At 32.7% G+C, this 24,582-nt stretch overlaps 1 protein-coding gene across 5 annotated transcripts in view; it reads right to left on the bottom strand.

Moving 5' to 3' along the window:
- Dnajc13 (DnaJ heat shock protein family (Hsp40) member C13) overlaps positions 1–24,582 on the bottom strand; it is a 139,933-nt gene that overhangs the window by 44,566 nt on the left and 70,785 nt on the right. For 4 of the 5 annotated variants that reach the window (XR_004515533.1, XM_010625454.3, XM_033759484.1 and 1 more), the window contains exons 21-36: positions 22,507–22,521; positions 21,908–21,990; positions 20,213–20,366; positions 18,953–19,056; positions 18,706–18,865; positions 17,582–17,644; positions 16,188–16,289; positions 14,099–14,203; positions 12,979–13,181; positions 11,866–11,950; positions 7,880–8,034; positions 7,359–7,404; positions 5,560–5,714; positions 4,135–4,336; positions 2,355–2,470; positions 1,498–1,576 (exon numbers count right to left, since the gene is read on the bottom strand). Coding sequence is in view for 4 of the 5 variants with exons in the window: in XM_010625454.3 (XP_010623756.1) it covers positions 1,498–1,576; positions 2,355–2,470; positions 4,135–4,336; positions 5,560–5,714; positions 7,359–7,404; positions 7,880–8,034; positions 11,866–11,950; positions 12,979–13,181; positions 14,099–14,203; positions 16,188–16,289; positions 17,582–17,644; positions 18,706–18,865; positions 18,953–19,056; positions 20,213–20,366; positions 21,908–21,990; positions 22,507–22,521 (1,827 nt within the window). In the remaining variant the exon portion in view is untranslated. The remainder of the gene's footprint in view (positions 1–1,497; positions 1,577–2,354; positions 2,471–4,134; positions 4,337–5,559; positions 5,715–7,358; positions 7,405–7,879; positions 8,035–11,865; positions 11,951–12,978; positions 13,182–14,098; positions 14,204–16,187; positions 16,290–17,581; positions 17,645–18,705; positions 18,866–18,952; positions 19,057–20,212; positions 20,367–21,907; positions 21,991–22,506; positions 22,522–24,582) is intronic. The other variant, XM_010625456.3, reaches the window with a different exon arrangement.

Raw genomic sequence — 24,582 nt, 5'->3', positions numbered from 1 at the left:
TGTATGTAAGCAAAAATAAATGAATTTTAATTTTTAATTTCTCAAATGACAATATCATTAGTTTGTAATTTAAAAATAATTTTAGTTATTATATATAATTTTTGCATTCATTCCAACTGTAATCTAGCTGGTGTAAAACTTTTTTCCAAATAGCTATCCAATGATCTCAGTACTGTTTATTTAAAAGTTCTTCAAACAAATTTGAAATATATCTTGTCAGTATGTCATATTAAACTCAAAGCCACTAAAGAGTCTGAGGTAACATAGGAAAATTATGGTAAGAGCTTACTGTTAATTGAGAACTATACTAGGACTGTGCTAAATGCCATTATTATTATTATTATTTTAATCTTTAATTCAATGGGAAGCTAAGGAAGAGTTTGGAGTAGAAGTAACATGGAAGAATTAGTTTGAAAACAACCCTGGCACAATGGAGTGAGTGGATTAGAGGTATAAAAAGTAAACAGAACAGGGGCCTGGGATTTAGCTCAGTGGTACCATGCCTGCCTCATAAGCACAAGGTCCAGAGTTTCATCCCCAGTAACGAAAAAAAAAAAAAGAGAGAGAGGGAAGAAAACAATTTAAAAATGTCATTATCTCATTTCATCATCAAAATAGCCATGTAATGTGAGAACTATTTTTGTATACATTTTGTACAATGAGGATACTGCAACTCAGAGACAGTAATAACTTGCTTAGAAACACAGTTAATTGGTGGCAGTATCAAGTCTTACACCAAGGTCTGGCTCTCCAAAGACCTTATGTGATCTATATGCTGATTTTTGTGTCAGTTTCACACTGGTTTATGAAGTAGCTTTATGAAGTACTTTAATATCTGACAGATTAAGCCTAGCAATTTAACAAGCAACTTGAAACTTTCTTCCTATCTTGATTTTTCTTTTAGATGTATTTAATTGCTAGAAAGTGCTTTGAAAAAAAGCAGCACCCCAGCTTTTGATTAAAAATGTTTTACCCATACAAAACTGACATCTTTCTAATGTCACTTCTTCCTATTTAGGCACATTGGGTCTGTTTTCAATTCTAGTTTTAGTGGTTCTTTTATTGTCTCATCTTTTACAAACTCTCACTGGACAAGGTAGGATCAGGGAATGTTGGCAGCATTCTATTTCTTTTAAGATAATAAGAAGTTGGATGGCATTTAAAAAAAGAATATACTCAAAGCATTCTGGATGGCAATGGCATCATCTATGAATCAATAGTTTGCCCTTATTCCTTTTAATTATTCTTGTGATTGCCAAATGGAGTTAATTCACAGATAAGGACAGAGAATTAATTTTCTCATGTTATTAGTCACAAGGGGAGACCTCTGCTGAAGTGAGGAAGGAGTGTTCTCACAGAAAACATGGGCAAGTTGCTAGAAGTTTATTCAACATACATTGAATATATATTATGAGGAAGATTCTGGCACAAAATCTGGTCTCTTTTCTCCTAAATAGCAGTCAAGCCAACAGCCCTAATTCCAAAGGCAATACATACCCTCCCTTCTGGATTCTTATCAGGGTGGTATTTTTGTGCAAGTCTGAAGTAAGCCTTTCTAATCTTGCTCTCATCATGCCTGTTAAGTAGAAAAATCGTTTTATGAGTACAGTAAGAAAACATTGTTCTAAAATTCTTACTTATGAGGAACTGTGTGTAATCATATATTAGGCATCAAATAAAACCCCTAAAACTTAAGCATATTATATTTGTAGGTGAATTATCCACAAAAGTTTTCTATTCAAGATTATCATTCCTTTTAAATTATAAAACTGTATTTGGGATTTAAAGAAATAAGGAATTAAAAGAAAAAAAAAACCACTAATTGGCCAAAATGTTCAAAATACCAATTCAAAGTCTACAATTCTAAGTTAGTATACCAGTGTTCCAAAAAAAAAGTACAAACAAGTGTTAGTCTGTATTTGAGAAAATGCCTTTTAAACCATTTTTCTCTAATATAACAAGTCTATTCTAAAACTTCACTGACAGGTTACTATAGTAAATCTGCATTCTTTCCAAACATAACATTCAGTATTCTAGGCATTCTCTTCCTTATGCATAACACAAGTTCCAACAAGGAGAGAAATGATTAACAGAGTAACATGTGAGATAACAGTACCACAATGCATACAATATGTCAAGAATAAAGAACAATTTTACCAGCAAGAATAGAAAAATACAATTTGTTTAATCTGCAATACATAAAAGGTATATAAATATCATCTTGTATTTATTCTCACAGACATATGAATGGTCAAAAATGTTAAAAATAGTTCGTTTAAATATAATCTTGTCTTTGATATTAATATTTTAAGGCAACGCAGACATTTACTATTCTAAGACTGAAAATAACTCACGGTCCTTGCCCTTGAGGCATATTCAGTACTTCATAAGCATCATCTATTGACATGGTAGGTGGCTTCTTTTCTACTTCCTTCTTCCAGGCATCAAGGGTATCTTTCAGAAGCTTAACCTTAAAGAAAGAGAACTAAAATTTGTATCTACTGAGGTAATCTAATTTCAGAATATAATTTTCAAGTTATAAAATACTTGTGTTGTATTTATTTAAAGCAGCATTTCAAGATTATCCAAGTAAAAGCTTTTTGAAATACAAATAACAAAAAATCACCTTCTTAACACTGTTGTGTAGTTAGGCAGCAAGGTATTTATTACAAAGCTATTTCCTTGTTTTTGTGTTCTTGAAGATCGAACCCAAGTGACACTGATCTACATCCCTAACCTTTTGTACTTTTAGACAGGGTCCTGCTAAGTTGCTGGTCAAATTTGCAATCACCCTTCCTCAGCATCTCAAGTAGCTGGAAATACAGATTTTATCACCACATCCAGTTATTTCCTCTATTTTTTATTCTCTGACATTTTGTGTCTCTAACCTTAATTTTGAAAGAAATATTAAGAAAGCATAGAATCATGAAATTAATAGAGGATACACTGTAATAATATCTAGCTCAGTGGCACCGCACCTACCTCTCAAGCACAAGGTCCCAAATTCAATCCCCATACCACAAAAAAAAAAAAAAAAAAAAAAAAAAAAAAAAAAAAAAAACAACAGAAATATTGACACGTCTAAAAAAAAAAAAAAAAAAAAAAAAAAAAAAAAAATCAAGAAAGCAAGCAGTATATTGTAGTATGCTTCTCAAATCAATTTAACAATAATTGGTAAGCTGGCACTCAAATAATGTAAAGGATAGCAAACTCAATGAAGCTGAGCAGTGAATGAGAAGATACCTACTATTTATTTCATGCCTATATGCCAAGGAGCTCAGTATTTTACAGACTAGCAAATTTAATTCTTGTATAAAATTTCAAGTACACACCAAGATTGTGAGATAGCTACATTTTTCCCAATCAATAAATGGCAGTATTGGATTGAAACCTAGATCTGATTAAACACTGTGGGTTTCAGGATCTCATGATGATCCTGAAAAAGTACCAAAGGCTACTTGTTTTAATTTGGTCACGGCAGGGACTTAAGGTTCACTGCCAACTGTAAGATCTTTTGGTAATGACGATATAACCTCTGGTAACAGAACAACATGGGTATCCAGGTGTGCTTTATTCCAGCCTCCTGTATGTACCCAAAGGCTTAGATATGAGGGGTTCCAAGGACACCACTGATAAGCAGACAGCACACACTGCTATACATGTAAGCATTTAATACCTTTCATATTTGCTAGGGGTACTCACAACCAGAGCCAGCTGCCTCTATTACTATGACCACTTTAGAGATGAGAACTGAGGCTTGAAGAACTCAGACAACACAGAGAATGTTAAATAGAGTTAATAACGGCCAAGCAGAAACTCAATCTCTGCCTCCTGCTGATGTCCATCAGCTTAACCAATCTGCTATAAAAATAAGCCATGCCATGCTGTTATAGAACTGTTGTATGTATGGAATTAAAAGTTTCAGCTTTGTCACAAAATGTCAAGATTGTAAAGTTCTCAATACTCCCTCAAAAAATTATTTTAGAGATTTACCCAAATATATATTTCACTTACAGTTATATTGTGCTTATGTAAAGAATACTTATGAAACACCATTCTTTTTATCATAGGAGGAGAACACAGCCCTAGAGGCTGTTTTTACAATTTAAGAAGGCACAAAGTAGGCTAACTTACCGGGTCTTTAATTGGCCAATCTGGAAACCGAAGTGTATCACAAAGTTGTTTGAGGTAATAAATATTACAAAATAGTTCATTTTCTAACTGTGGATAGTTAATAACTGGGATGGGACAATACTGATAAAGTGCTCTTGTATTACTCTGAAGACGAGGTGTGAAATCAGCAAGATGGGCAGCAATCTTCTCTATCATGAGGCGCCTACAATTAAAGAAACCATTCAAACAGTCCATAGGAATTTTACTTTAGAGGTTAAATTAGGTAATCACACAAGATAACTATACAGATCTATTTTAGGATAACTCAATTATTGGCTTCAGATGAGAGCTTCAAAGTATGCTACTAGAGGTAATATCTTATTGTGTAGAAATGCTTAATGGAAATAAACATCTATATTTGTAGAAAAGATCCAAGAAAAAAATGACTGATATGCTCAGTCCTTCCTGAGGGGGGTATGGGGGTGGTGTCACCCATTACAAGGTCAACTGACAGCTAGGGAATTCAAGCTTGCTAGTACTCAAAAAAAAGAAAAAAAAGAAAATAAAAAGCTCACTGCATGGTATTTATTTTAATTAATTTACTACAGGCTAGAAAATATTACACACAAAAACTGTTGTTAATGTATTCATATTCCTACAGATTCTTCTCAGTGAAAAACTAGTAGCGACCAAAGGACAAATCTACGGCTCACCATACCCAGTCCGATTACTAGCAGGTGGCACGGGGAGTGTGAAGTTGGCCTGAGGAGCATGACTGACTCAGAAAATCAAATGACATTCAGCTGAGAGAACTGATAGTTTCTCCTCAAAGAAACGGCCTTGAAACTGGACCTATGAACTGCCAAGACTTTCCTAGACAGAAGCTGGTTAGATATTACCATCTGCTTTTTGGGGCTCTCATTTTTGTGTTCCCACAGGCTTCTCCTATGGCATTCTTTTCCTTAATAAGCACATTCCATAGGACAAACCTTCTGATAAAGGTAAAAATGTGTTGGTTAGGAAGACTTCATGCTAAAAGTATTTTGGCAATAGCTAGTCTGATCCTCTATTTGTGTGCATAGTTATAAATTAGTGGAGTATAGTCCTATTTCCAAATACCTAAAACACGTCTTGATTTTCTTCCTGTATATTCCCTACAGATATTTATTAGTTCACTGCCTAAAGTCTTATCAGCTCTATAAATTGATTTAAGAGCACTAGTGGTACTAGGCCTACGCTTATATAAAGTTCTATTAAGGCAATTTTGTCAAATCATGTTAAGTAGAAAAAAGCTGAAGGCTTTGTCAAAGCTCATCACTCAATCTAGAAAAAACGACTGTCACTTTAGATTATGATACTAATGAAAACATTTCTATTCAACAGAAGCCAAACCAGATGGCAAGCAGCAAAGATTCTAGCATAAAATATATTTAACTGGTTATTTACCTCATTTCACTGCTCCAGATTGCTTCTGGAGTATCAAATTCTCCTAGAAATATCTCAGAAAACTTCTCAGGTTCATAGTTTTCTAAGTAACAAACCATTGCTTCAGGTAAGATGTGCCCAAGTATACTTCTCTGAAAAATATCTTGTCCTTTTGTCTTTAAAACAAAACAAAATGTAGTCAGAAACACTAAAATTATCTTTCACTTTGGTGATAAGTGAATTATAATTAGAGAATATTTTACAAAAGGATCAAATAGAACAAACTGCTTCCATGCTTTAGAAAGTTAGATGGCAACACAGAAAAATGTAAAGTCCAAAGATGTCAGGTACAAACTGGCCTGAGCTCCAAGTCAGAACCAACAGTCTTTAGTCTTGCAGCAGTGTTAATTTTCTTTCATGTTAGGTGCCGTTGATGAAGCTATTTGGGACAAGTAGCCTTTGACCATTTGTAACCATAATGAATAACAGAATCTTATAAAGATTTATATGGGCTTTGTTGCATTACATTGGTGGCTAAAGTTCTAACCTTTATCTGCTTCTCTCTTGAAAAACAAGCCCAGAAGATCTTAAAGACCTTAAATGTTCTCATGCATTATGACTGGGATCTACATGATGAATTTGTGCTCAGGTAAGTATAATTAACGATACTGATTCATCCGTATCCCTTGGCCAAATGGTCAGGCTAATGATAATTTAAGACACTAAATTTTTAAACTCATTTCTTTACCTAATGGGGATACAATACTAATGATTGTAAATGCCTCTTATTTTCTTCTAGGCAAACTTAAGATGTGTTAACTTCTCTAAGACAGAAGAGAGAGATAGGAAAAAATATGCCTAAACTACAGTAAGGAAATATGATTAGAGACAACATTTTTAAACTTCTTATATTTTCATTTTCTACTTGTATAAATATGTGGAAATCATGCTGCTGTGAGCATCACTGTTAGACAAACTGATTACTTTTAAGGACTCTGATAGTTTCTCTACACAACTTACAGTTTGTTCTAGCAGCTACTGTCAAAGCATGTGTATAACAATCCTTGGTTACTTTCCTAAACTGTGATATGGTTTAGGTTTATTTTCTGCTTTTGATAAAATCCGAAAGGAAAAAAAAACTCAATACTGCATGAAAAGCTCAACAAATATTGAAATACCCTTCAGTTATGTTTTAACAAAAAAGTCTTTTCCAAATGTAATGTTTTAAGGGCCAGGGATTTAGCTCAGTGGTGCCATGGCCTGCCTTGCAAGTGCAAGGACCTGAGTTAGATCCTCAGTACCAAAAAAAAAGTAATGTTTGAAGCAGTGAAGCTACCTGAATAGCGTGTCTGTTTTCAAATGCCTAATTTTCTTCCTCAGTAAAATGGTAAGAATAAAGAACATGTAAAAAACTGAGTAACTTCAAAAAAGAAACCCTTTACCATCTTGGGATCTGAACATAAAAGCTGAAGTGTTAGTGAATGTTAGCCAATTATACAAGACTAAGGTATATTAATAAAACATTTATAAAAATCACTAACTTAAATCTTATACAAAGAAAACAACTTATATTCACAGAGCTATCAGTATAATTCATAATTGGACATTTATTCTCATTTAAAAATTCAGCTTAAGCTTTCTATTTGTAAAGTACTACAAAGAATGTTACACAAACAACAGTGGCTGCCCTCAATCTAATGCCCTATAATCTAATCAATCCCCAGTACCTCTTAATCAATGCCCTATAATCTAAGTCAACACATACAGCTCAGGGAACAGTATGGTGCCGAAACAGCTGAGTGACAAATATTCTGGCTTACCTCCTCTGACTTAAAAGCCTGTTTGGTATGTGTGTATTTCAAAAACCTAGAAAGAGAAATAAATTACCTGTCAGATATATGAAATGATCTGAGTTTAGTGATCTAAATTTCTAAAAACTAAGTAAAAAAGGCAAGACATAAATTGCATTCCTTCATTAATTTCTGATTAAGGCAACAACTTAAGTGTTCTAGAAAGATTTTTAAAGTATGTAATAAGCTATGTAACAATATGAAAAATTATTCAATTTTTTAGAAATAGCATAATTTAAAACTGCATGTTAATAGTTATGGTAAACATATTAAAATACTAGAAGATAAAATTCTTAGATGTGGTAGAGTGGTATAATTTTGAGTAATTTTCTCCCTACTCTGTCCAATATCTCAGATATGTATTTAAGGTAGTTTTTTAAATGAAACTTAACTAAAATCAATAAAATATACTCACAAAAATTCAACTTAATAAATCTGCCCATGTATAATTCAAATAAATATTTTAGATTGATTGTCCTTAAAGTTATTACCGAGCAACAGGAAGCACATTGGAGCCTGTGTACATCATGATAAAGAAAAATGCTCCACTCAGATACAGACGAGGTAACTGTGGGTTATCTTGCATGATATGATATAACAAAATAGCAACTTTCTCAACAAGGATAGGGTCAAAGGTCAGCAGGAGCTAAAAGAGGGAGTAAAACGTTAGTTATTAAAAGTTTGCAAAATCGTTCATTTTAGATTTACATATTTTATATGCTGATATCTCTACATAAATTCTAAAAATCTGTGGGATTCTGAAAGCTTATCACATTCAAGAGATTTGAAAAATGATTCATTTTATAATATTTAATATACTGACAAAATATCAATGAGAATTTATTAAAACATATTTAGAAAAAGTTAGAATATATTTGATGCTAGTTTTGTCAAGATTTTGCAAGTAAAACTGCTACTTGAAAATCTTCCTAAATGGGGTTTTTTGGTACTGGGGCTTGAACTCAAGACCTTGTGCTTGCAGGGCAGGCCACTAAGCTAAATCCCTGGACCTAAACGGGCTTTTCTATTACTGACAAAACAAAAACCTAGCTACTTACTGAGTTAATTTCAGTTCAGCTGTATTGACATAAGAAATCACCTAAAGACTACTTCAGAACTCAAAAAACAAAGTGAAAAATCAAGTTATCAGTGGAATGGCATTAAAAAGTAGATCTAGAAGTACAATTTAAAGGCAAGAGGTAACATCAAGAATCAACGAATACAATTACATCAAACTTAGAATGGGAAAAAATTTTTGCCAGGTACAGCTCAAAGGTATAATATCTAGACTATATGAGAAATTAAAAAAAAAAATGAGACCTTCTACAAAATAAAATACCCAATCAAAAAATTGGAAAGCGAAATGAATAGACACTTCTTAGAAGAAACAATACAAATGGTTAACATATACATGAAAAAGTGTTCAACTTCTCTGGCCATTCGAAAAATGTAAAATAAAATAACACTGAGATTCCACCTTACTCAGAAAGAATAGCTATCATCAAGAATCAAATAAATGCTGGTGAGACCGTGGGAGAAAAGGAACCCTTCATTGTTGGTGGGAATGTAATGCAGAACTGTGAAAATCAGTATGAAGATTCCGCAAAAAACTAACAACAGGAATTCCATTCAACCCATTTGTTCTCCTAGTTATCGTTCCAAAAGTTAGACATCATATTACAGGGAAACATGCATATCTATATTTATGGCACCATAACTCATAATAGCTTAATCTTGGAAGCACCCTACATATCCATCAATAGATGAATGGATAAAGAAAATGTCATATTTATACAAAATGGAGTACTACTCTGCTATAAAGGATAAATTTCAGTCATTTATACGAAAATGGATGTGCCTTGAGACCATATTGTCTGAAGTGAAATAAATCAGCCACATATGCTTATTCTCAAATTAGAAGGGAACCAAGAGATGGAGGGAGGGGAGACAGAGGGACAGAAAGGGACAGGAATAATACTCTCTACAACAAATGTGACCATTACATACTGAAAACATGTACTAATTTAAAAAAATTTTTTAAAGGTAAGAGACTCAATTAGTACCAGAAGCACTGCTTAGTATGTTTTACTATCAGTACCAAAAGATGTGGCCTCTAGAAATATGAGATTGAAATACTGAAGGGAAAATCTGAGACAACTCTCCTCTATTTGGCCCAATAATCACATAGAATTGCTATGAACACCAGACAAACAAATGTATGAAGTTTTATCTGTCAAAATTATTAAGTATGCTATTTCAAATTTCTTTAAACATTTGCTTCCAAAGAGTCCCTAATTTTTGGTCAAATGCTATCAGTAAAATTAATGGTGGTGGTAATAACAAAAATAATAATAATAATAAATGTAAGCACTGGCTCATGATTAGCAGATCAATGTTCTGGACTCATGTAAGAATGAAGAATTATACTGTATACCTTTTAAGTAACTTAAATTTCTCTGTGCTTTGGTGTCTTATCTGTACAATAAGGTATTTAAATGTTTCATACTTGATATATATTACAAAGGAAAAAATGGAGAAACAGTCACATAAGATTTTCCCCAGTGTTAAAGGCAACTATAGTTCAAGATCTGATATTATGAACTAGGTGTGGTGGTGCACGCCTGTAATCCTAGCACTCGGGAGGCTAAGGCAAAGGAGTTCCAGGCCAACCTGGGCTGGCTACAGAGTGAGTTCAAGATCAGCCTGGACTACACAGTGAGGCCTGTCTCAAAAGAAAAAGAAAAAAGAAAATTAATATTATGGAAATAAATGAGGCCAAAAAAAGAAAGAAAAAATTATTTCAAATTGACACTATACCAGAAAACCTAGCACATTCACTCTATCTTAGACCACTCAGAAAATTCTGAAGTTGTATCAGATGGTTATAACTACTCCTAAAATCTAATAAGATAAAGAAATCCCCTTCTAACTAATGGAAATACTATTTCTGAAAATTACAATAGCCATCTATGTTTCAGAAAGATTATAGTCTCCTAGATACAGTAAATTAAGGAAAAACAAAAACAATTTCCAGAAAAATTTTTTTAGAAAAAAAAACTTAATACTCAGTATAAAAATATGGGAGGTACATGCTATTTAAAAAGTTAGATTGATCAATAAAATTCTTTCCATTCATTTTGGTCAGATATTACTAACATTTTTTGTTAAAATACACATTCCTTCATCCCCCTTATGATTCAAGTTATGATCACTTTTCTTTAACAGTTTCCCTTTTCTGTCATTATAATTCCTTTTTTCTTTCAGTTTCATAATCTTGGAAAAATGTTTGAGATGCTGGTTTTCTTGGCATGGTATTTTATAACTATTTTGAGGGCTTTGCACAACTCCTCTTTGTAGCATCTCACATACACAGTCACACGGTCTCTGGGGGTGACTGATTTACCATGTTCTTTTATTTAAGGGTCTGAACAGAAATGCCCACAACAACAGACAATTTTAAAATGCTGGTTTGCTTCATAAAAAAAGATGGGGGAAAGGCAGTAACTGCATTCTTGCACGCGAAAGTCTTTTTCAATAGTGACTTAGGTGCTTATAATACATGAATATAAAAATATAAACTGAGTTACTCTCCTCTCTTTTAACATCAAAGTACAAATGGCAGGTATGAATCACACAGATTACTGGGACAGATAGGATTTAAGGTCAAGCTACGTGTAATTAATGGAAAAAAATTAGATTTGAGGGAGACAGGAGGGAGAGTTGAAGAAGGGCAAGTAAAAAGGATCAACATGCACTATATGTACAAACCAGTTCCCCATGACTTGTGTATCATGTATCGCAAATACAAACTAAAATTTAAAAGAATTTCTTTTTTTAAAAGTCAAATCTGTCAATAAAGTAATCAGTAGATAGGAGGGAAACATATTACCTCACATTTCTGGGACCTAAATGATTTGAGTTTATGCTAATCTAAATTTTAGATAACTTAATTCCAAGACAACAGAAAAGGCAAAAAAGGAAAAGATACTAATATACCCTATAGTATTTGTAGCTGCATAAAAATGTTTTCAGTTAGTTGCTATCCATGAAAACAGGTAACTGAGAACAGCTGAACTGTGAGTCCTATGCTAAGAGTGCTACAACTATCTGTAAAGTATCAACTGCATGTCCATACCTGTGTCCTGCTGGTGTGCTTCCCACCAGCTCTAACACCAAACCAGTCTGTTACCTGTCAGTATCAGAATGGTGTAATTTTTAGATAATAAATAAAACCCTTTTAGAATAACTCTAGAATCTGGAGACTTTTCATTTTTAAGTCCCTGTATACAACTTTCCACAGTATATTCAGAATACCAATTCTATTAAGAGTGATTTAAATAAACGTAATTTAGAGTTCACGCTTTTAAAAAATGGAATGAATTATAAATAATAAAATAAACATGAGGACTTGTAATAAAATTAGAGAAAATAATTCTTAAAATCTTGTTCTTAGTTTGATAACATCGAAGTAACTTACCTGAATGATATGGGGAAGACAAGTGCTATCTGAGAGCAGTCTTTTTACTCTGGGCAAAGGCCGAATGATGGCATTATCTTGATCCCTAGAAAATATTTTCTAAGGTCAACATCTAATGTTAATTAAAATTTGTATGTTCAGAGCATATGACATTCTACTAGGCATGAAGCAGGTTACCTTACATTTTTGTTAATGAAGACTAAGCTCTCATACAGCTGGGAACATGCTTAGGTATTTTGGTTTAAATCTATTTGGCTGCTTAATATGACTTCATTTCCTTCCATAAGATTTTCTTGAAAAACAGTACCCTAGAAGAGCCAAAGACTCTTGTTTACTATTTAATTGATTAAACTTTGTGTTGTCTAAGACACTGTCAGAAGATAGTCCCACCAAAGGGTACATCAAACTTTGTCATATAAATTTAAACCTTAATTTAACTATGGTCAGTATTTTCCAAATATAGACTTACTTTTAATGACATATTTTTCCTAAATGTTAAATGTTTGGTTTTGTACCTAATCTGATTTTTAGAAAGAACTGGAACCATGAACAACTTGTTTTAAAATACATAGACAATTTTTCAGGAACTTGCATCAAAAGGTATTTTTTGAACAGAATTAAAACAAAATGATGCATATGCAATTGTTTTATTAAGATTGAGAAGTTCCATGCAAGGGTCATAATTATGACTGTGGCAGGAGAACAAATCCTAACACCCTCCCCAGTCAAGTAGATAAGTGGGCCTAGAATCACCTGCATAACAGGAGAGACTAACTGAACAGATCAGGACCTGCACTCATCACTGATTATGGAGTGTACTTCATTATTTCAAAACTACAGAGTAGCTGGTAGGTCTCAATTTTGTAATATTACTTAAAATTTCTCAGAAAAGGCTGCTTTTCAACTATTTGATCAATTTCCAAATTATATATTTACATGTCTGAAAAAGTTGTGAAGGCCATAGCAGCACTCCCTAAGGCTACAAATAAGGACATCTTCATTTTAAACTGTCCCGCAATCCCACAACATTACTGAGGAAGCACCCACAGAAACAATAAGAACAAGATATTTTAGAGTATCCTATTAATCATGAGTACATTCATTACATTTTACCTGCTTGGAAAATATCCACACATTGTGATCAACATGTTCAATATAAGGGTAGCAAGGTCAGTTTCATTCAGTACAGCCTGTCCACTGGCTAACAGACACCACTTAAGCTGGGGTATCGCCTGAAGTGGCCGCCATCCATCCATGCCTTGAGCCCAGCATCTGGTCTTTGCATTTAACATTCCTTTGATCCATAATTCTTGCATCTTAATTGATGAAATGCATCATTATTACAAAGAGACAAAATAAAATGGAAAATCTGCCAAGGTTGTCTACATCAGAGTAAACACATATGAAATAATACACCATGAAATACTATTAAAGCAATATACTATGAAAGAAACTTGTAAGTTCACTATTTAAAATAAACCCTAGTGCTGTGATAGGAGGATCCCAAGTTTGACATCAGATTGGGCAACTTAGCCGGACCCTGTCTCAAAATAAAGGAAAGAAAAAGGAAGGGAAGAAAAAAATCTCCCCAAAAACCCAAATTTTTATTGATAAGCTTTCAAGATGGCTTGCTCCTCCATAAAACTATCCTATGGCCAAATTCCAACTAAGCCTAAAAAGCTGAATATAAGAGAACAGGATCAAATTTGAAGATGAAGAGAACCCTTCATTCATGGACTGAGAAGCACTATTCAATGAATTTTACAGTACATGTTAAAATTTACTTGTTCATACCATATGGAAGCACCAATTTGACAGTAATTGTCACTGTATAATATTGATTTAAAACCCCGAGTGTTACTCCCGTAACAATAGCTCTTTTAGGGTAAGAAGATGGATGATGCTGAGGCTTGAACCCAGGGTCTTCAAATGAGCTACATCTCAGCCCTTTATTTTGTATATTGAGACAGTCTTACTAAACTGCCGGAGCTGGGCTCAAACTTGTAACCTATTGGCTTAGCCTCCCAGAACTTTTAAATGAGGGTTGATTTTGTATGCATGTGTGGTTCTTCTGAAGTGCAGCCATCTTTCACATGTAAATAGAGCTATAGGTCACTTAGTAGTTGATGTTTAGTAACTCAAGTCACTATAAGATACTATGTATCTCTATGTTTGCTAAGCAGGATGCCTTAAGAAAGGAGATGCTCACTAAAAGTTTCTCCAATACACATACCTCATGAAATCCATATGGGCCACTCCTTTCCTTGTCTGCACTGCCAAAATACCATTCCTTTTCACTCTCTCTTTTCATGTCTGGAGCAGCTTCAATTACATTGCTCTAAGTTTTCAGAAGATTTTAGTTATTTTTGAAGGCAGCAATCATAAAAGCAGATGTCATAAAACAAAATTATACATTACCAAATTTGGGAGTTTACATCCCTTTATGAATTCAGCTAAAATTTTAAATGACCTTATTTTAAGAGTTAGGGATTAAATGCCTACCAGTCAAAAAAAGCTATTTCCTTATTAAAAGGCATTTGAAGTACCTACAGGCTTCCTAAAGTTATTCAGCAATCTAAGCTAAATTAAAAATATCTATATTCCCTATGAACATTAATAACTTCTCAGGACACCAAAATTTTAGCAAGGAAGAATACTGTAATATTTAACTAGTTATTTAAATAAAAAACACCATTAACCTTAAACCATAATCCTCAAAACTAATATTAAAATTCTGGGGGGAAATAAAACTCAATCCAACTAAGAGTTTCAATAAGCATCTGAGATCAAAGGCTTGAAATGCTAGCAAAAAAGTTTCAGTGGCTCAAAACTCTTAGTTATAAGAATATTAAGAATCTATACCATTGTTAAACTGAAGTAAATTTGGCCTAAAGTTGCTGCTATATATAAGTTTAAATTTTGCATAAAGTTTCCATACATAGTGAACTGTTACCTAACTTTAATGGGTAAACATATTTCAACTCAAACTCTAATAAGTAGCTGAGTCTCATCAATTATAGCTTCAGTCAACCACAGACAGCCAACTATTTAAACATGTTCAAAATGCAAGCAGCAACCAAATGAGCTATCTCTATATCTTACTTTCATTTTGTATGTGCCACTTCTTTTCTCTGCCTATTTATACAAGCTAGTTATGTAGTGTGGCAGCGAAGTCTTTTTTTTTTTTTGGTACTGGGGATTGAACTCAGGACCTTACACTTGTGAGGCAGGTGTGGGGCCAGTGAGCTAAATCCCCAGCCCTGGCAGAGATTCTGAAACATTTTTAATACTGTCTGTTGTCCAATTCCAGGATCGCAGATAAAGCCAATTAAGAGCTATAAACTGGATTTGTTATAATCACCTCTCAACATTACAGATCATTCTTACAATTTTCCCTACTAATGTTTAATGAGGATAGAACTTTCATGTCATCTGAGTATTTTATTATAACATGATTTTGAAACACCCTGATGACGATCAGTTTTCAGTTAGACTCATTTATAGCAACTGGTGAAGAATCTAAGACTTCTGGGGTTTAACTAACTATGTCACTTTAGCAATATATTTAACCTTAGCCTCTATTCATAAGTTTCCTCAATGTAAAATGGGAAAATGATGATAATCACCTAGTAGAGCTGCTGGGGCATTTGAAATATAAACATACTATGTGAACCAGAACATACTAGTACCTGATATATACTATGAAGAAATATAATAGGTATTATGAATACCATTATTTATACCTGGCATCAGAAAATGGCATATTATAAATATTCAAAAGGAACCTTTAGTTTCAGATAAAGACAAAATCTAATATGATACATCTTCTTATACTAAGAAATTAAACATCACTCAAAAAATTCAAATGATCAAAGTTTAAATCACAATGCCTCAAAATAATGTTAATGATGTAGTCACTTTATTTATTTTTGATACTGGGGGTCAAACTAGGGACCTCGCACTTGCCAGGCAAGCACTATGCAGCTGAGCTACATCCTTGGCCCTGTAGTCACTTTATTATTTATTTATTTATTTTGGTATTGATGACTCAGCACTGAAGCTAAATCACAGGGCCCTCTGTAGTCACTTTAAATGACAAAAGACAGAACTAGAAAAAACAGAACTGGATCATTATCTATTCTGGATTGTTCTCATGATGATTTCACTCTTTTGGTGTGAATTAATCTCCAAGGCACTAGTACTATTACAATTATTAGAGAAATACATCACTGACCATGCACGAATTTTTAATTTCTGATCTTTCTGATCCTAAAATTGTATTAAAAGAATGTTAGGCTTGTAAACCCTAGACAAGCACATACTTGTAGTGGTACTGTGGCTCGGCTCACGTGGAGATGTGCAAGGGTAAGCAAGTCCACAAGGATTCTAATTCCATTTGAATCCATGAGATCTTTCACATTTTTCTGAAAGATGAAAACATTTTTACATAAATTAAAACCTTTCTCTTCTATGAGTAACACTATTTAAAAGATTCTAAAAGAATACTTGGAATTTCCTTGGAAATGACTGACACAAATAGCATTTCTTTTTTTTTCTTTTTTTGAAACAGCATCTCATTATGAAGTTCAGGCTGGCCTTAAACTCTCTATGTGGCCCAGGCTGGCCTTGAACTTGCAGTGATCCTCCTGCCTCAGCCTCCCAAGAGCTGGGATTATAGGCATATGCCACCATGCCTGCCACCACTTTCTAATTTTCAGAATATTTGTTTACAAGGAATACCAATTTACATGGATTAAAAAGGCAGAACTATATTATCAATGTACTGCATACGAATTTCTACTTAAATAGGTTATGAGTAAAAAAATCCCCTACAAAAATAGTAAAGACTGATATGATAAATTCTGGTTCTACAATAATCCTGTCACAGTTTTTTGGGGGGAATTCATAAACAGATTCTTCTATAATAAGTAATAGACCTTGCTATATTAAAAATAGTTTAATATTCCAGTCTATTTTTGAAAACAAAAAATAATTTCTTAGATGTTAGGAAGAACTATAATTTAAAATTTTCAAGGACTCAGTAATTACATTTCATTTAAAAATATGTGTATTACTTGCCAAAAGTGAGACTAAAGCAAGGAAAACCAGTATTAGTATCAAAATTTGGAGAAATAAAAATCTGCTTAAAGTTCATTTCAATATCATAGAATTATGTGTTAATGTTATAGATTACAACTGCAAATTCTTTACTAATTCTTCAGTAGGTTTGAACCTACTGAAATGTCTTTTTTTGTTGTTACCGGGGATTCAACTCAGGTCTTCACACTGGCCAGGTGAAATCTCTTTAAATACAAACCACACTCAGGTGACTCTTCATTTTACATCTCCAAATTATTTTTTTACCACCAAAATGTATATTAAGAAACTAAAAAACTTTGTCAGGTATTTATTTTTCTTAAAATTTAATCCAAAGGTTCCCGCCTAAAGAAAAGCCAGCTAATGATATCAACCCTCATTATTCTCTCCATTCAGGATTTTATTGCCATTAGTTTATTTGGCCCCGTAATATTAGGACAGAATAATCAGAGGATACTGGCAAAATTATTTTCTTCCTGAATTTAATGCACTCATAGTTTTCTTATCTAAAAAACAGAAAAGAACCATTTCTGGATAATTAGCTCACATCCAAGCTGTGACAGTTTATATTTACATACTCATATAATTTGGAAATGATAGCATACTTATGCAAAAATACCTTATTAAGGATCAACTTGTTCAGGAAGAGGATCAACCTATCTCGTTCAAGTTTATCTGTGCACTATGAAAATAAGTATGAATTTAGTCAAAGTGAGTAGATACATAAATTAAGACATTACCCCACCACTTCATAAAAATCAACCAATGCCTAAGAAATGCCATCTTTTAAACATTAAGAAATTGAGAACTAGTTCTCAACTATTTCATTCTCAAAATTATCTAATTTCTCTAAGTTATACAGATTTTTAAGTCACTAAACAATTTAATGTATAGTTTTAAGGAGATACATAAAAATTAAGTTATATTCTCGAATTAAAACTTTAAAGAACTGGCAACAAATTTTTCACATAAATGACACTGTGATGATCATAAACAAGAAGGAGAAGTGTAGCTGTTTAAAATACAAATGCTATGTTGTAAGTCATCAAATTCATGGAAGAGTGAATTCAACAGTGCCGATTTGGCTTAATTGTGAACAATAAGGATTTCTGTCCTACTTATGCTTCTTAGGTATGTTTTGTGACCTTACCACAAATCAGTTTTCTAATTTATAAACCATAACTCCCAATTAAGAAACTATAAAGGTACAGGTGGCTACTTTAAAAATCGGTGCTCTATAAAACAGTAATTTAAACACAGATGAACAAAATACTTACTTAATAAGAACTACTCATGTACTGTAAAAATGAACAAATCCCACCATGCTCATGTGAAATGGCAAACTGTATAAACATGTGTTAAATTTCCATTTTTTTAAATCAGTGTACTGTAGTTCTTTCCAGCTTTACTATAGCCACACTTAAATTTAGTATGCTAGTATCATTTATACTTTTTCCAAAATGGAAAACCAAAGGTACACAAAACTATCAGTCATTATTTCTTTTGTATATCTGATTCATCCATATTTAAATTCAAAGACTGCCAAACAGATCTCTAAAGGTATTCAAGAGTATCTTAAAAAAATGAACTGACATAGACCACTATTAACCAATTAATCATTTTCCTATTTGTTCAACTTAAGATTTAAATACACATAACTCATGCCACTTTAAATTTAGTCTCGAAATTAAAGTGCTACTCCAGTGACATTATCCTTAGCAGTCTCCTAAATGATATCCTTACCCTCTCTAACATTCCAATAATATATCTTGTATCTGTAAAAGGTCCAATTTCTTCATGACATCTGCCGTAAACAATAGCAAGGGCTTGTAAACATAAACACTTCATGTTTACTTTTGGAGTGAGCAAGAAGCGATGATATAGTTCATTGAAAAACTCATACCTTAATAAAAAAAAAAGGTTCAATGATATAAGTAACCATGAAACCAAGAATAAAATTTAATATAACAGGATATGAAAAGTAGCTCACGATCTCTTAATTGATCCACTTTCTTCATTCTCATCTTCCTCCAGTAGTAATCTTAGGTAATAATCTCCTATTTTGATTTCCTCTGCCAGGCACTCATATTTAACCTTTATTAATTCAAAGTACATTATTTACAATACATTTTTTACAGTCTCACACAATCATTTCTCATAATTATTTCTGTTCAAAGTTAATCATTTCTTAAAATAACTGGTATTTTATTATTACTAACATGACTTACTACTTCAGTTAAACTAAATTGGAACCACACACCACACTTGTTTCATGACTGTAGAACTTGTTAAGAAGGTCAAAGCATGTAACATACTTACACTTCCAAAATTACACTTGTTGTAAGAGTTTAAATTATATACAGTCAAGCACCACAATGATGAGGATACATTCTGAGAGATGCAGTATTGGGCGATTTTAACCTTGTTTAGACATTAAAGCATATATAACATCAATTAAGATAGCTTTAACATCACTAGACCATAAAATCTTTTTCTTTAGACCATATAATCTTACAGCACTACCAATTAATATGTGGTCCATGGTTAATCAAAACATCATTTTGAAACATGATAGTATGTACAATGCATGCATTATATAAACATATATATATATATATATATATACACTTTTCATACACACTGGGCGATTTTAACCTTGTTTAGACATTAAAGCATATATAACATCAATTAAGATAGCTTTAACATCACTAGACCATAAAATCTTTTTCTTTAGACCATATAATCTTACAGCACTACCAATTAATATGTGGTCCATGGTTAATCAAAACATCATTTTGAAACATGATAGTATGTACAATGCATGCATTATATAAACATATATATATATATATATATATACACTTTAATCATACACACAAAAAAATTACCTACTATGAATGTTTCTTACTTTCCCTGTTATTCACTAAGGATTTTAAAAGGCTACTAAAATAGTCATGATATAGAATCAAATTACCACAAAAAATTAATCAGGTTATTAAGGAACATGGCAAAACAGTCTGTCTTTTAATAAAGAATATAAATGTTCTGCAAAGGGCAGGGTTGGTGTTTGTAAAGAATAGATCTGTAATGTACAGCGTCAAATATATTAAAACTACATGATTCTGAAATAGTTTTCCAGTATTTCCTCCATGACACTAAAAATATACAAGTTATGCAAATATTAAAAACCTTCAAAAATAGTACATACTTTATTTCTTAAGATTAATATACTATAAAAACTAAACTTTACCTCAAATTCATGGTGATTCCAGGAAATGACATTAGTACTACCAAGCTCTCTATCGATATTAAATGTTCGCATTTCAGATTCAAGAGTATCTTTCAGTTCTTCTCGTGTTTTGAAATTCCAAATAAGGTTTGACCTGGCATGATCTTGACTAAACCTACACATATATATGATCAGAAAATAGTAGGAAACAATGAATATTTAAAAGAATCTACAAATACATCTTAAAATAAGCAAGAAACGTGTGGGATTATTAAACTTTAGTAAGAAAATAAAATCGGTGTAAAGCAAATATAGTGAAATGTCAATGGCAACATCTCAGTGACAAATACACAGAAATTTTTCCACCTTTTCTCTATGTTTTAAAATTTTCAAAATGTTGAGAAAAAAATGAACATAAATTTTATAAAAACTGTGTGAATTTCGAATGCTGAACTGGTAATTTAATTTCAGTTATGTGCTGCTAATATAAATTTGAATTAAAAAATATTTTTAGCTGCTGGGGATTCAGCTCAGTGGTTCTACCACCTGCCTCGCAAGAGCAAGGTCCCAAGTTTGATCCCCAGTACAAAAAAAAAAGTTATTTTTAGCTATCTTTTGGGTTGGGGGTTAGAACTTCCAAACTTTTCACTGTGAAGCATGTGGGATGAGCAGCACTCCATATTTGAACCTTAAGACTACCCAATAAAATACTACAAAAGGCCAAGTTACAACTGAGTTCCTTGTACTCTTGTGATAACTTAACTATTACAATAAATCTGGGCCCAATTCTGAACTGAGGACAGATGGGCTTCACCTCTGCTTACTATCAGTCTGCAATCCTCCTAGAACGCCTCATTTCAGAGTTCCAAGGAAGTTGGGGGACAATTGAGGGATTCCTGAGGAAAAATCCAAAGCATGTAATTGAAGATATAGTATATACATACTGCATACTTTAAAAGCAGGGGTGGAAATTTTCAAACCAGGAAATTTTCCTTCTTTAGCCAAGGTATAATGAATATGTTGACTTACAGACCTGATGCTGTGAGATATCTTAAAAGAAATTAAACAAACTCCTAAAATGTCTATGTAAATATCCTTCTGTGTGCATGTTAGGGGTAGAGTATAAAGATGAAGGGGGTTACAATGTTTGAAAGGCTGATAAAGTGTTTGAGGTCAACTCATCTGCACACTTATTTTTCTCAAGTCTCCTTATATTTTTATCATCTGCCTCTTTTAAATCTCCATTTCCAAAAAAAAGCTTAAAGTATGCAATATTTCTAAGCTGTAATATATTTTAAGTAATAATGTCTAAGCCTTAAAACTTTTCAGGCTGGCCTTGAAATCACTACGGAGCCCTGGCTGGCCTCAAACTCATGGCAATCCTCCTGAGTGCTGGAATTACAGACATGCACTGCGCTATATACACAGCTTGGAAGCATATTTAATCAAACCAGACTTATGAGTTATACAACTTATATTTGACAGCATAAAAATACCTGTGGCACGCCAGGGATATATGTAGCTCAGTGGCACCATGCCTGCCTGGCAAGCACAAGGTCCTAAGTTCTAGCCCTGGCACCATCCCCCCCACACCAAAAACAAATAAACAAACAAACACCTCTGGCATAAAGCACAGTCCCCAGAGAAGGAATACATGTCATATTTCCTCTAATGGCAGAATCAACTTAGTCTGTCGGAAAGAGGTCTAAAGCTTACCTATAATAGAAAAGATCCCAATTTGCTTCAATTTTTATTCTTTGTCTTCTCTTTCGAAGAACTACTGGCTTTTGATTTATGTTCTGGAAAACACAAAACAAAACAAAAACTAGTGCTCAACCCGAAGCCATCAAATAGGCTCAGAAGATCATCACTTTATATTATAGAGTGATGAGAAAGATTACTTCCATCAAATTTTGACAGAAACAACATTAATTAAACAAATTCCATAAAATACAAATACAGGATATTAAATCATATTACATTTGTTTGTAAGCACATATTTCTATAGTGATCAAATATTTTCCACAAAGCCTAAAGTTACAATGATCACTAGCAAAATTTGTAACAAAAACAGTAACTTGTTTCAAACATTTACATGCAGTTAATAGAAATACATGAAAAAACAATAAACGTAAGAGGTTACATGTTGACTGCCACCAAAGCCAAAAGAAGCAATTAAAATCGAAATAGCTAATAGAGAAAAAGCATATACAGACACATGTGAAGTGAGACTTTTTTTAAACAAAGAATATCAAAGATGACTCCACATGCCAATTTAACACATTTCACACAGGTAGCAGGGATTTAAAACTCACCATACTGTTTCTGTCCTGAATTTAATTATAAAAAGGAAAAAATGAAAAATTTTTAAAGAAAATGAGTATGACTCTAAGTCAGCTGAGCTACATCTACCACACAAATTCCATAAAAATATTATCAATATAAGTTATCTTTAAGACAGAAAAAGGCCAACTTGCTTCTCTAAGCCTAAGATCCAAATTTCTGACACACAAACCCTTTCAGAATTCAACACAGCTATGGCCCTCTTCTAGAGGCATATAAGCAAGGTTTTCAACTAGAGAAGATTCCAAAGATTCTGTAAAGTCCATACATGGATTAGAGGTAAAGAATCTCTACTTCAAGTGGAGCTGTAGATATTTCAGACATAAAAATTTTAATTGTCAATGAGACAGAAACAAGAAATATAAAGTAGTATAGATTAAAACATAAAAGCTATTCAGGACAAATTATATGAATAAAGCAAGAAAATAGATTAGATTACAAAGAAAACAGATAAAATGAGAAGTAAATTTGAAAAAAAAATGTTATTTGAAATATAAAACCTACTGGTTATAATAGGAAATGTTTCCCACAGATTTTAATTCTGTATACTATCACAGAAATTAATGCAAGATGACTTGAATAAACTATACAAATAATTCAAAGTTTGGTTTTCATAACAAATCTTTCCTTAAAACTTAAGAAGTACTTTATTCAGTTTTTTCACTCTCAGGACAAAAGGCTAACAGTCTAGAATAATGATAACAGAAATGCCCTACAGAAAGAGAACAACTATCCATAAACTGAACACATGAAATTAGAGACACAGGGTGTCTTGTGAAAGTAGCCAAATAAGAAAAAGAACTACTATTAATTCAACACAAATAATCTGTTACAAATGGAACTGACTTCATAAATTTTCTGATCACATTAAAAATGCAGTCACTTCAAGACTAGATAGTCCATCTTGACAATGGTTAGTTTTCAGATTAAAGCACATAATCATTTCCTATTCTGATGTTAGTGTATGAGTAGTCACAAAGATTACTCATGGTTTCTCAAACAATTATTGTTCAAGATAGCACCCAGACAAACAATAATCAACTGATGGTACCACGAAACTCCTTGACCAGCATATTCGCTACCATTATTTGTTCAAAATTTTAGGTAATACTCTATATGCAAACAGTACCAACATGCCGATGTAACACGTTTATATCAAAAATAATTATGCTTTCTCTGATTTGTCTTTAAATAATAGATATGTTGGGGCAGGGATTAGGCTCAGTGGCAGAGCACTTGCCTAGCATGCACAAGGGCCTGGGTTCAATCCCCAGCACAACAAAAACTAAAAAGAAAAATAACAGATATCCCTATTTCTGGATAAATGGCTTTATATTTACGCTTATGCTTGATGAGCATTATATATGAAATCTGATGATAAAATTTATTTGAAGTATGAGAATTATATTCAATAGCTTGAAGCAGCTGTTACTTTAGAAAAGTTTTAACTAGTTGAATCTAGAAGCAGTATGTTTTAATAACTATAAAAATCATTTATACCATATCTACAGATTCTTCAGTTGTTCAAATGTTATAGCAATATTATCATGACCAAATAGGTGTACAGTGCTCATATTACCTGGCTTGCCTAACAAAGGTAGAGAAGAGTGGTACTGTTACTCCGATTTTAGAAAATAAGTAAAGTTATAAAAACTTTTAACTTGGATTAATAAGTGATGAAACCAGGCTCAGGTGTTGATTAACCAACTCAGAGTTCAGTATTCTCTTTATTATAGTCAGTTGAAAGCCTGTCGCACGATTCCTTATATTGCATTTAACACTTGCACAAAGTAGCATTAAGCTATCATGTCCAAGTGCTTTCATTTGCAACCAATGCACAAAACATGACAGATGGAAGACTATGCACTACTGAGTTAAGTTCTGTAGCACACACTACACAATGAAAAGTGAGACTAAATCATTTAGAGCAGAACTTGATTTGAGAGACTAATACTGCAAAATTTAAATCACAAAATAAATATCAAAATATGTCACTCATCTGCAACACTAGTCTAATTCTGAGTAAAAAAAAAAAAAAAAAAAAAAAA

The sequence above is a fragment of the Fukomys damarensis genome, unplaced genomic scaffold (genome assembly GCF_012274545.1).
Source record: "Fukomys damarensis isolate Sample0158 unplaced genomic scaffold, DMR_v1.0_HiC HiC_scaffold_37, whole genome shotgun sequence".
Classification (NCBI taxonomy): Eukaryota; Metazoa; Chordata; class Mammalia; order Rodentia; family Bathyergidae; genus Fukomys; species Fukomys damarensis.
Note: the sequence above shows the minus strand (reverse complement) of the source record. Positions and strands in the feature narration are given on the sequence as shown.